General features: G+C 38.7%; 1 protein-coding gene across 13 annotated transcripts in view; it reads right to left on the reverse strand.

Moving 5' to 3' along the window:
• TMEM131L (transmembrane 131 like) overlaps positions 1 to 13,991 on the reverse strand; it is a 136,709-nt gene that overhangs the window by 20,347 nt on the left and 102,371 nt on the right. For 12 of the 13 annotated variants that reach the window (XM_075930092.2, XM_075930089.2, XM_075930088.2 and 9 more), the window contains 5 exons: positions 12,706 to 12,891; positions 9,738 to 9,887; positions 7,991 to 8,607; positions 1,792 to 1,946; positions 475 to 599 (listed from right to left, as the gene is read on the reverse strand). In XM_075930092.2, coding sequence (XP_075786207.2) covers positions 475 to 599; positions 1,792 to 1,946; positions 7,991 to 8,607; positions 9,738 to 9,887; positions 12,706 to 12,891 — 1,233 coding nt within the window. The remainder of the gene's footprint in view (positions 1 to 474; positions 600 to 1,791; positions 1,947 to 7,990; positions 8,608 to 9,737; positions 9,888 to 12,705; positions 12,892 to 13,991) is intronic. The other variant, XM_075930082.2, reaches the window with a different exon arrangement.

Here is a 13,991-nt window from a genome sequence, read left to right on the forward strand (position 1 = left end):
ATTTGAAGTCCCCAGCAAGAAACAATTTACAGTTGAAAAATAAATTCAAGAATTAAAGTAGTGCTTTTCAAAGCTACCTAACTTCCCTTTTAAAATTCTCCCATTCTCTCTACCTAAACTCTAAACATGGTCCTGATTCTGCAAAGAGGTCCATCCAGATGAAGCTTCACAACCACAACATATCCCATTGAAACCAGCAAGACTCCTTTCAGAATGTGGTATACACACATTCATACACATTTGCATAGGTACACAGACAGGTGGGCACGTGCACACTTTTCTGTGCAATATAGTACAGAAAAGTATTAATATGACAGTTCTACCTCAGACTGCATTATCATACCATAACCTGCACACTATTCTATAGTGTGCACTATAACCTGCACTAAAGAGATTAAAAATCCAGAAATGAAACCATTTCCAGTTTTGAAATGGCGTAATAAAATTGTGATCATCTGAGGATACAACACACACCTTGGAGATGCATTAACATTCTTTTTCTTGTTTTTTCTAGATGTCCTATTTCTATTCCAACTTGTATTCAATAAATTTCCTTCTCTCTTCTCCTGCGATCTCTTCTTCCTATAAGCATCTTCCTGCTGAAAAGATAAAGGCAAGAACGAGTAAGACAACTTGTCTATTATCAATTAAAACCACTGATACAAATGTATTAGGGATACTTATCTAGCCAAAGTACATTCGCAAAATGACTCTTTTACACAGTTACACCTAGATTTAGTGCCACTTTCCAAGATCACCACTTAATCTACCTACCCAAGATTCAGACCTTCATAACACCAACAACAGTTGAGAGAGAAAAATTTTGGAATCTCCTGGTTCTTTCCCTGTCCCTGAACGAAGTAGGGAATGAACAGGATGACAAGGGAAATGAACTATACAAATCTTAATGGACTAAACACTAGAAACATCACTGCATTAACATTTTCTGAAAACAAGAGTAGGATACAGCAAATGTATTCAGTACGTTTTCAGTCCGGAAGTACGGCATGTAATTTATTATTAAAGCTCTTCATGAAAGGATTACATAGATCCCACTTCTGATTCTATCTCCTGCTCTACCAGTGACCTTAAAAAGCCACTTAATTGCTTTGTAATGTAAATAGCAAATTCAGAAAAAGATTCTGAAATCTTTGATGAAAAGATGCTAACTTGCAAGTTCCTTGTGGTTATTACTAGTTACCATTTTGTGTAAATTAATTTGTCTTTTGTCATGCTCAAATTCAGATTCTGGCACAGAGATTAGAGTAACAGTACCAAAGACAAAAGGGAACACTGTGATCATCTATTCTGACCTCCTGTATAATTCTAGCCATAAAACTCCCCACCCCTTCCAAAAAACCAAAACCAACAAAAAACAAAAACCCAGTGAAAGGGGGAAGGACAATCATTGTTTGCTCTCTAACAAGGGCTAGAGGAGGGAGCTCCCACACAACAGTACTGATGCTCACACTTAGTATTAATTAGACTTAAGTCAGACTGTGTAAATATGTAAGCTTGTGCTTGCACTAATATTAATTGGAGGGAAACAAACACATCTGTGATATCGCCCACTCTACATGTAGAGCCTACTTGTGAATCTACCAAAACATGTTTATCATTTTATAATCCAGTATTAATGCATATAACTAGGATACAGAGAATATCACAACCTGAGGATTCTAGTCATTCACCAGATTATCAGTATTTTAGGATTTATTCTTTACTGACTGTTTCTCTTTTTTATTTTAGGCATTTTAAATATGAAAAGAAATAGGATCATTTAATACAAACCTCAACTGAAACAACTTCCTGTTTTCCGCAGCATGGTATATCCTCCTTAGGTCCTTTACTAATCTTTTTCTCAGTGGAAGGCTTCATGTTAACCTGCTTTTTCAGAATTTCACAGTTTTCTGTTTCAATCCTGAGAGGCACTTGCTGGTTATTCCCTGGAATGAAACAGTACAAACAGTGTAACTTTGTGAAGAACATGAGGCTCCCCAGTCGCTCCCATTTCACCCTGGCCAACATTTCCACATTTGGATGCTTCCCAAAACACTATAATCATTTTTTTCTTTTGCTCCTTAGTCCCTCCCCCATCCAAAAGTTAACAGTGAGGTTGCAAAAATTCTAAACCTGGCTACAAGAGGCAGTTATTTATATAACGGTATTAATATACACTTCCTCCACCCTGCTATAAATACCCTAGGTCAGTTGGATCTTTAACCCCTACAATTAGAATCACACTGGGGGCATATTTAGCTAAAACTCTCAACCAGACTCTCATCTTACATCTCGATTGCTACAACATCCTTTTCCCTGTCCTTAATGCATGCAATTGAACAGCTCATATTTATGCAAAATGCTACTGCAAGCATCATTCTTATTTGTCCTCTTTTTACATCCCTCTACTGGCTCCTGTTTTTTTCATCACATTAAACATAAGCTACTTGTTTTACTTTCAAGGCTCTTTACGGTCCACTCTACCTTCCATTTTTTCTTCTCTATCGAGATGTCAGTTTCTACCAACCCCAAAATCAGGCCAGCCTCCAAAGACCAACTGTTTAAATTATCAAACAAGCACTTTACTGCTTTCTCCTATGCTCCCCTTCTCACAATCATCCACAAAACTAACATCTTGTCTACATGGAGAAAGAGCAAGATGACGGAATGGAGCTGAAAATGGAAAGGCTATGCCTGCCTAGCCCCATATATGGATGATCTTATTCTAGAATGAGAATGCCTTATTTCAAATTATCTTTATCCTCTATAACACAGATTAAGCAAATGACTAAAATAATTCAGAATAACATACTCTTATCCTGGAACAAGAGCGTTGGAGCTAATCAGAAAAAGTAAATCTCACAGTAAATTCATTCTACCTTATTCTAAATTACCTTTCATATGTAGATCAGTACTTATTCATTATCTTCCTTTCAAACCCCCCCCCTTAAAATGCTTTCTGCTATGATGCCCTCAAAAACTTGTCTGTGGTTGGGCTGCTAAGGTGCTGAGACAACAGACGGTCCTGCTGCCCAATGTTGCTGAGAAGAAGTCAGCTGAATTTCCTTCACGGGCTGCTTTTAGGTGACTTAAGTTCAATTTATTTTTGAAAGTTTTCCTTTGACTTTTTGAGGGCATGGGGGAGGTCAGAGCAGGCTTCTTTTTTCTTCCTTATTCTTTGCATTACTTGAGAAGTGTTCTCTTTTGTCTGGCAGCCTTTATTTGATTTGACCCCTATTTTCAGCTTTCTTTTTAATTGTAATGTTCTACACTGATATTACTGAACAATACTTACTCAGTTCTTCAGCTTCAGAAGATTAAGAAATAAAAACATTTCAGATTACCCTGTGACCCAATGACAAGGCTCTTGGCGCACTGCACATGGCATGCATAAGGAACAAAAGTCATGATTATACCACAGACAGAACAGTAGTGCAGATCCTTGGAGGCATTCTTCGGTGCTGCTTATTAGCCAGTTAACTAGCAACGCCTGAAGCCTCTGAAGAGGTCAACCCTCCCTCTGTGGACAGCAGCATTACAATGAAAGGGGCATGGATGAGCATGGAGGGGATAAGGAGAAGTGAAGAATCATCACAAAACAAAGCAATGAGCAAGATCACAGAGTGGAGCTGGAAAAATCAAGTTACTGATCTTCTAAAAATGTGTAACTGCCTTCTAAGATATAATACACAGAGTAAATTGTTTCCTGAAGGCTTGGTGCCACGAAGACTCTCTATAATTAACATTCATGAATGTTTCATACTGGTCTGATACAGATTGAATTTATAGTCCCAAACCACCTACAAATTAAACCTCAGAACTTTGGACCACCAACAAGCCCCAAGAATGCCAAGGAGTCAACAGATAATTGAAACAAACAGCTTGTTTGTTTCATTGCTTGTTCATTTAGTTCTTTAACATTTGATACTGAATAACCAAGAGATGTTCTATGAAAGAGTTGAATTTAAAACAGCAGATTTTAAAAACTGCTGATAGATAAGAAAATCTAAGGGAAAAAGAAACAATATTAAAGGTGCAATAGCTAACTAGCCAAACATGAAGGAAAGATGGGAACAATCATAAGAAGCCAATATGGCTCCATCAGGCGCTCTTTCATGACTTGAAAAATCAAAAAGGAATTCTACAATACAAATTGTGAAGGACAAGTACAAAACAATAGCACAGGCACGTAGGGACAAAATGAGAAGACTAACAAACAAAATGAATTATATTTAATAAGGAACAGAAAAGAATGCAAGAAGTCATATAAATATATTAGGAACAAGAGAAAGACTAAGGGAAACACAGGTCCACTACTTAGTGGGGAAGGAAAGCTAACAACAGACCTTAAGAAGGTTAAGGTTTAATGCTGATTTTGCCTCATTATTCACTAAAAAAGAAAACTGACCAGATGCTCAAGACAATTTATATTAACAACAAGGGGAAGGAACACAAAACAAGTAAGGAAAGAAAAGGTTAAAGAATATAAGATAAGTTAGACATAACTGGTCAGCAGGATCTGGTGAAATTCATCCTAGGGAACTTAAGGAACTTGCTGAAGCAATAACTATCTGCAATTATCTTTGAGAATTCATGGAGGGTGGATGTAGTCCCAGAGGACTAGAAAAGGACAAACACAGTATTTATCTTTATAAAGGGAAACAAGGAGGACTGGGAAAATTATAGCTCAGTTAGCCTAACTCTGACACCTGGAAAGAGACTGGAATAAATTATCAAACAACCAATTTGTAAGCATCTAGAAGATAACAGGCTTATTTGTAATAACCAACACAAATTTATCGAGAACAAGTCATACCAAACCAAACAAATTTCTTTCTTTGATACAGATGGGTAGAAATGGTAGACATGATATATCTTGATTTCAATAAGACTTTTGACCAAGTCCCATTTCACAGTCTCATAAACAAACTAGGGAAATGTGGTCAAGATGAAATTACTATTACTGATTCAAATACCATATTCAAAGTAGGGATGTAAGCAACTAGTCAACTATCCAATACACAAAAGCTTATCGGATAGTCCACTAGTCCCTCGACTAATCGCTTCCTCCCCCACACTGCTGCCTCTATCAGAGGCAGTAAGGGGAGGAGCAGGAGCCGGTGCTGGGGGGAAACTGGCTTAAAAGTTTCAGCTGATTCCCAGCTCACACCCAGTCCCAGACACCGCGCCTCTTCTTTTAAAATGTATTAAGAGCCTGCCAAATCTTAATACATTTAAAAATCAAAAGCACAGAGGAGAGGGACCTGGTATGAGCTAGGACAGCTGATTCCTGGCTTGTGCCTGGTCTCCCTCCCCCCCCCCCCTGCGCTTCAGCCTTTTAAATGCATTAAGAGCTGGCAGGCTCTAAATACATTTAAGAGGCTAAAGTGCAGCCGGGGTGTGTATGTGTTCCCTGCTGGTTCTTAATACATTTAAAAGGCAGAGCCACAGCAGGGTTAGCTCTTTCCTGAGACTCCTCCACTTATCAATGAGTCAATTAGTTGATTCAACTATATTTAACATCCCTAACTCAAAGAGTAGTTATCAGTGCTTCACTGTAAAACTAGGGAGATGTATTAGTGGAGTCCCACTGGGTCAGACCAATATTATATATAATTTTCATTAATGATTTAGATAATAGAGTGGAGAGGATACTTATAAAATCTGCAGATGAAACCAAGCTGGAGTTTCTAGCAATTTGGAGGACAGGATTATAATTCAAAACTACTTTGAAGAATTGGTTAACTCAACAAGGTAAAATTCAAGAAAGACAAGCACGAAGGAATGAACAACTACAATGTGGGAAATAACTGGCTAGGTAGCAGTACTAGAATAGTTACTGGGGTTATAGTGGTTCATAGATTGAATATGAGCAAACAATGTGATGTTTTTGCACAAAAATAGTATCTGGGGTGTATTAATTGGAGTATGATATGCAAGGCATATGGAAGTAACTGTCTTGCTCTACTTGGCATTCATGAAGTCTTACCTGGAATAGTGTGTCCAATTCTGGGCACCACACTTCAACAAAGATGTGGACAAATTGGAAAGTCCAGAGAACAAATGATAGAAGGTTTAAACAACCTGACCTATAAGGAAAGGTTAAAAAAAAAAAACTGGGCATGTTTAGTCTTGAGAAACGAAAACTAAGGGGGGGGGACCTGATAACAGTCATCAAATAACTTAAGGGCTATTATAAAGAGGACTGCGATCAGTTGTTCTCCATGTCCAGTGAAGATAGGATGAGTAAGGGAGATTTAGGTTAGATATTAAGAAAATCCTTCTAATTATAACGACAGTTAAGTATCGCAATGGGCTTCCAAGGGAGGCTGTGGAGTCCCCATCACTGGAGAATTTAACAAACAGTGATGGTCCAGGTGTTCTTGATCTGGCCCCAATGCAGATAATCTGACTAGATAACCTCTTGAGATCCCTCCTAACCTTACATTTCTGAGATTTTATATTTTGTGATGATAAAAATGGCTTTGTAAATAATTATATCCCCCCCACAGCAATGCAGTCAGCAGGAGGTTTTTGTCAGTCTCTAAGTCATGTGTTGGCAGGACCTTACAGTTTAGTGTATTTCCAGAAAATTCATGTGTAAAATCAAGTAATACCTCGGGCGGAGGCTTTTATGCAACACTTTTGTTAAGAGTGCAGTGCCATTTACAGTAGGAAACATCTTAGTTTAGGTATAAAGAATGATTCTCTGAACCGTAACTGAAGATATTTTCCTATGTATTTGGTTATGTTTAAAAGTGTAAACAACTTTTTTAAACTTTACTTCATTGCTGTGAGAATCTAAAGTAGGTTAACAACAACACTGTGCTTCTAGAACATCAAACATTTCAAAGCTCTTCATAAATATTAGTGAAATTAGTTTGTCAATATATCTGGGATGAGTAAATAGTAATATTGTAAATAGATTTAACAGATGAGGGAATATACAGGGGAACTGACTGATTCAGGGTCAAATAGTAAGTTTGTGGCAGATCTAAGAACAAAACCCAGATTTGTTTTTTCCTAGTCCCACCACCAACAGACAAGCAGAGAGTTACTTATCAGGATGTCAACAGAAACAAACTTTGTCAACTGAATATCTGGGATTTAATCAATGGATTTGCTTTTGCTACATTCTCAGTGAAAACACACAGCCACAAGAAATATTCCTTTGACTTCCTAACCTGCATTGCTCCTGTGAGTTCCTATGCTTTTTCCTGGGGAAAGCGCGTCTTTTAATTTAAGGTCACAAACTAAACGTCTCTTGATAAAAGAGGCAACTTGTGAACTCCTAATAATGTGAGAATAGCCAAATACTGCAGTAACAGCTTTTGGCCTTTCTAGGTTATTGTATTATTACAAAAGCCAAATGAGTGACTTTCAGAAGTGCTAAGCACAACTCCAAACAAAATCAGTGGGTATGCTAGCAGCTCAGCAATAATACCCCAGATTTCTAGTGGACCTAAATAGTAATCAGATATAGCTACACTCCCCAAAGAGTTTGTTTATTTACTTATTTATTTTTAAGGATTTAAATTATTTGAATATCTGACCAAAGATAAACAGTATTTTAATTATATCTATGATGAAAATGTGTTCAAATCTAAACTTTGTTTAACCTTTACAAATATTACAGTGTGGATTTATGCACTGAAGCAAGTGTGAAGTCCTAAAACTTTATCATATCCATGTGATATGAAACTTGCTTTCAGCTGCAAACTTTCAGAAATACCCTTGAAGTTGAATCTTAGCCACAGCTGTGATTTACAACACAAAGGAATTTTTTCTGGTCAGATCCTCTTGCTTGCAAATCTGCATAAACATATCAAAATCAAGAAGCATGAGTAAAATCTCCACTATTCCACACAAAGAGTGAAATCCTAGCCCCAGTGAAATAAAGGAATGTTTTGCCATTGATTTCAATGGGGTCAAGATTTTCACCCAAGAAGTCCAATAATTTCAAAATGAATTATATAAATGGAAAGATTACCATTAGTTTTCCTGGAAATGTCTTGCAATTCTGGCTGCTGCTGGGGTGAATTTCTTGACAAGTGACTTTCAGGTAGCTTCTTAGATGTTTGCAGAGGATAGAACTCCTGTTCTTTGAGCTCAGTTATATTTTCTAAAGTTTTAAGGTTAGTTTCCTTAGGAAACATACATGTTTGAAGATCCTCCTTCAAATCACACACTGAAGAAGAACTTTTCATGAGAACTGTATTTTTTAGTGCACTTTCTTCTTTATCCAGAAAGTTTTCTGGAAGAGTTAAATTCTTCTGCATGTTTTCATTTATACCATTTGCATACTTTAGCCAGTTCTCACTAACAATATCAGTGCAAATGTCCTCTTTTGGTGCCGAGGTTTGGTTCTCTAGAGTCTGATTTTGCTTTTCATCAGTAGTTGTAATGACATTGCCAGTTATTGTGTTTGGTTTTTGTTTACTATAGTAAACTGAACATTTGTGTTTCTTCTGAGAGTGGCTATAGGTTGCTGGACTTCTCTTTGCAGCATTCTGGCTTCGGCTGGATGGAGTGGCTACAGAAAGGAATCCTTTTCCTTTGCCTTTATCAGAGGTGTTACAGGAATCCATAAAGGTCTTGCAGCTGCCCCTGGAAACACAATAAATAATTATTATGGTGTTTTTTAAATATATGCAAAGCCATCATTAAATTATATCTTTTTAAACAGTATTCAATGAGAGGTATGAATATTAATGAAACAGAAGAACTGAATTTCTACCTTCTTTCTGCATAAAACTCAAGAAGGGACAATTTATCGGAATCTATTTTCTGTCCTACCAGAAATGGGTGCTCACAGTGTAAAGATTTCACGTAATGACTATTGGTTAAATTCTCACCAAAGCTGCATGCATAGCTCCCACTGAGTACTAAGGCAGCCACAAAGGAGCATCAGCCTTATGCATGTGCATCTTGTTTGGCCACACAGGAATTTGCATTTTTATTTATATCTAGATTTCAACAGCAGCAACAATTCCTACACAAAGGTTATGGGCACCCTGATATTTAATTAAATGTCACACTTTCACTGTGATTTTATGTATGACCTTAAGTGCTTGGATCAACTCCAATACACGCGTAAATGCTTGGCTGAATCAGAACCTAAATTCAGAGGTTAAGATTTGATGGTCTACAGAATGTTTTCTGTTCCTAATTTCTGTGACTGTTAAATAAGTACATGTAATTCCTATCAAACCGTAACAGCAGCTACTCACATTACCCATTTTATATTACATTATCTAGTATACAAGATTATTTATTGTGTAAATATTAAAACACTAGAGTGCATCTGAAAGCTCACTGAAAGTACAACTGCATGGCTATTTCGGGATACCAAAGGTATCCCAAAATAGCTACCCCACATCTACATAAACCACCTGTTATTTCAAAATATTTTTGAAATAACGGGTCAGCTATTTCGCCATCCTAGTAACTTCATTGCAGGAGAGATACAGATGGCTCGAAATAGTACGTTATTTTGAAATTTGGAGCTGTGTAGTCATGCCAAATTTCAAAATAAACTATTTTGAAATAGTTTTGAAATAAGATATGCAATTTGCTTAGTGCAACTTGTGTATCTTATTTCGATTTTAGGGTGCTGTGCAGACGCACCCTGAATGAGAAACGTTTCCCGGAACAGTATTTCCATAAAGAAGTTCACATTACAAAATTCAGAAAATGACAAAGTGTAAATGAGAGCAGTTCAGAAGAAGAATTTTTACTTGTAGGAATCAGAGTTGATTATATCCAAAGGATTGCTGTTTTGCTGTAACGAAGAACTGGGATTTGGTCTCTGTCTTGATTTCATGAATTCTGCCAAAATGTACTGCGCTTGTTGGAAGGCTATTAGAATCACACCCAATAGGGAGAAACTGCAAAAGAAAACAATAGGTTTTGGTACATTCATGTCTCTAGACAAATCAACAAAACAGATAAATTCCACACCAAGGATTGTTTTTCAAACTATGTGTTGATAAATTCCAAACATGAAGATAGCTGACATTAAACTGGAGGAATAGGGTATGGTAAAATGTAAAGTTTTTAAAAGTCATATTTTTTTACTGTTTTTTAAGTTCTAAGAGCTATGAATATTTTCCAGCAAAACAACCGAACTATTAGTTTTACAGCAAAAACAAAAATATTCAAACCTATACCAACTAAGAAAATGTGCAGACTAAACTGAGGGCAGACATATCTCATTTTGCTTAAATACAGCATAGGTCTCAAAACAATACAAGTGCTAATGATAGGGATGTAAGCAACTCGTTGAGTAGTAGACTACCCGATAAGCCGTCACTACTCGACCACTCGCTTCTCCCCCCTTGCCAGAGGCAGCAAGGGGAGGGGAGCAGGAGCCAGTCCTGGGGGGAACCAGCTCTAAAGCTGGTTCCCTCCAGCACCATCTCCACAGGGGCGCGGGGAGATGGGAGGGAGAGGGGCAGCAGGAGTCCTGGTTTGCGCTGGGTCCCAGACCACTGCGGCTCTGCTTTTTAAATGCAGTAAGAGCCAGGCAGCTCTTACTACATTTAAAAAGCAGAGCTGTAGTGTTCTGGGACCCAGCGTGAGCCGGGACTGCTTAGTCCCGGCTTAAGCCGCCTCGGCAGCTAATCCCCTTATCAAGCAATCGAGTAGTTGATGGAAATTCAATCGACTACTCAATTAACTTATTAGTCACTACTTAACATCACTAGCTAATGGGCATACTGTGCTAAACTACGTACTTTTCATGTATGGGACATGCAAACATATTTTTGCAGAAAGATAGACTGGATGATCTATTAGGTCCTCTCTGACTCAAACGTCTATGATTCTGAGATATCATTACTTCTTAAGCCCCAATAACATGCTCATTGCTACGCATGATACAAATATAAAGACAACGAGGAGTCCTGTGGCACCTTAGAACAGGGGTGGGCAAATTCCAGATTGCAGGATGGATGTGGTCTGCAGGGTTAGTCTCTGGTGGGTTCCCACCTCCATATTTACCTGCGCACCCACCTCCATTATTTAACTGCGCAGGGTGACTGCAGTTCTTGCTGGCAGATCTTTGTTCGTGGCCAATGAGAGCGGCAGGTAACTGTGTTCTAGATTGCACCACTTCCCGCTGCTCCCATTGGCCACGAACAGCAATCCACAGCCAATGAGAGCTGTGATTACCTGATAACTGGGGAGGTACAGGTAAATCTAATGGTGGTGGCCTGCCAGAGACTAACCCTTATGGTCTGCTTTTTTCTTTTTTTTTTTTTTTTTTATTGTTCACTTCTGCCTTAGAGACTAAACAGATTTATTAGGTATAAGCCCACATCCACCCTGACTTGCCTGGCCTCATTAACACTGGTCATACATTTGACAAATAACTTCTCTGTTGTGCTTATATATTCCCTGCCTCTAATTTCCATTCCAACTCATCTAATGAAGTGGGTTTTATCCATGAAAGCTTATGCCCTAATAAATCTGTCAGGGTATGTCTACACTTGCACCCTCTTTCGATAGAGGTATGCAAATGTAGACATTCAAAACTGTAAATGAAGCCGGGATTTAAATATCCCGTGCTTCATTTGCATATTCGCGTTATGGCGCTATTTTGAAATAGCACTATTTCAAAATAACAGACGCTGTTAAGATGCAGTTATTTCAAGAGAAAACCTCTCTCTCAAAATAACTGGTAAACCTCATTGTATGCTGTTTGTTTTAAACAGCATCACTGAAATCCATTTAAACCTACCAAAAATGCTATTCAGCTCTTTCTGGGCTGCTCAGGCAGTGGCTGAAACTGCACTCATCTATTGCCAAGGATTTCCTTGGCATGGAGGAATGCACTGTAGGATAAAGGGACTCCAGGAGGTAGAAGGGGAAATGGCTAATGTTTACTCTGTTCCAGTGCTTTTTTTGTGGTGGTAAGCAGCAGTATGGCACCATCACCATTTTTTGAGAGCACTCACTGCTTTCCCTGGCACAGCCCCCAGCTGGCCCTGGGAGCACTTGTGCCGTGCCGGATGGAAGCCTGCTCGGAAAACGTGGCAATTAAAGAGGCCCCAACCTCCCAAGTCTCCCTGGTTACTCCCCAGTGGTGTTTTGTTTTTTTTCCCCCCCATCGACACATTTTTATCAATTTTTTTTTTTAAACCATCTGGCAACCCTTGTACCAGGACTTTTTTTTTTTTTTTTAAACAAAAAAAGCACTGCTCTGTTCTAACTATCCTTAGCTGACGCGTGTTTCTATACGGTTCATATTCACCTGGCACAAGTTAGAACACTTGGATGCAACAGAGAATTGCACTTTAGTAGACTTGGATGAGACAGAGAATTAGTTCATAAAGTGTATGCCTTTGTTAGAAGCTTGAACAACTTCTATTTGCAGCCCTGCTAACAATTGATAGTTATCTAATGTAACAGTGCCACTGGTGTGGAGGGCACTTTCCAGGCAGGAAAACATATGTTCTCTCCCCAAACTTAAGTGTTGTAAGTCCAATCCTGCAAAGTGCTGAGTATTCTCTATATTCAGTACCCAACCCTTTGAAGGATCAGATCTTAATTGCACACCATGAAATTATACATTTCCATAAAACTGTCATTTTATATAAAGAGGGCAGCTGCTGAAACATAGTTCAAAAAACCAAATGCAACAATAAATCTTATATTCTTTTTAATTCGGGAGAGAGGTGCATGGCACCGAAGCAAGTATATTACCTAACAAAGAGAACTGTGAGCTTCCAGAAAGACTCTTCCCAGCTAGGCCCCGGGACCACATCTGCACACAAAGGTAACAAATGGTGAGGAAGAGTAACATTGAGAGTGAAGCGGAACTCTACATCAGCAGAAGTCACCAAAGTAAGCTCACGGATTACCCATGAAGACGTAAAATCAGGCGTAAACCTGTCAACAAAACAAATGAGGCCCATGTTATTTGTCAATTATAAGATTTAGTTTTATTAAGACGTCATTGATTTAAAAACAGTAAAGAACTTGAGGGTTGTGTGTGTTCTTTTTTGTCTGTTTGTTTGTTTATTTATTTATTTATTTATTTATTTTCCCCTGTGTTTGAGTGAGGTTTTTTTTTTTTTTTTTTTTTCCCTTCCCCCTCCCCTTGATAGAGTTTGTGCTGTGATTGGTAGGGGGCTGTGATTGGCAGGTGGAAACTGTTGGCTTCTAATTAAAGTTTGAATTGTAGAAGCCTCTGCTGATTGGCTGAGCCTTGGTAGGGGGAGGGGCTTTATAAGGCAGTGGGCAAGCGACCAAGGAGCTTGCGAACAGGTGATTGCTAACAGGGAGTTTTGAGAGGGAGTTCTCCAGGTGAAGGAGAAGCAGATACAGGACTCTTGAGGGAAGTGTGTTTTGTTATTGGGGCTTTCTCAGTGTGTGCAGAGCTTGTGTTTGTTTGGTGTGTGGTGGTTTGTGGGTTTTTTTTTTTTTTTTTCCCTCCTCCCCCCCTGTCTGAGTGAGGCTTTAGAGGGGGAGTTCTCCAGGTAGAGGAGAAGTAGATACAGGAGTCTTGGGAGAAGTGGGTGTTGTGCTTGGGGCTTTCTTGCTGTATTCTGAGCTTGTGTTTGTGAGTGAGGGTTGTGTGTGTTCTTTTTTGTCTGTTTGTTTGTTTATTTATTTATTTATTTATTTATTTTCCCCTGTGTTTGAGTGAGGTTTTTTTTTTTTTTTTTTTTTCCCTTCCCCCTCCCCTTGATAGAGTTTGTGCTGTGATTGGTAGGGGGCTGTGATTGGCAGGTGGAAACTGTTGGCTTCTAATTAAAGTTTGAATTGTAGAAGCCTCTGCTGATTGGCTGAGCCTTGGTAGGGGGAGGGGCTTTATAAGGCAGTGGGCAAGCGACCAAGGAGCTTGCGAACAGGTGATTGCTAACAGGGAGTTTTGAGAGGGAGTTCTCCAGGTGAAGGAGAAGCAGATACAGGACTCTTGAGGGAAGTGTGTTTTGTTATTGGGGCTTTCTCAGTGTGTGCAGAGCTTGTGTTTGTTTGGTGTGTGG

The sequence above is a fragment of the Pelodiscus sinensis genome, chromosome 4 (genome assembly GCF_052426305.1).
Source record: "Pelodiscus sinensis isolate ZL-2025 chromosome 4, ASM5242630v1, whole genome shotgun sequence".
NCBI classification, from domain to species: domain Eukaryota; kingdom Metazoa; phylum Chordata; order Testudines; family Trionychidae; genus Pelodiscus; species Pelodiscus sinensis.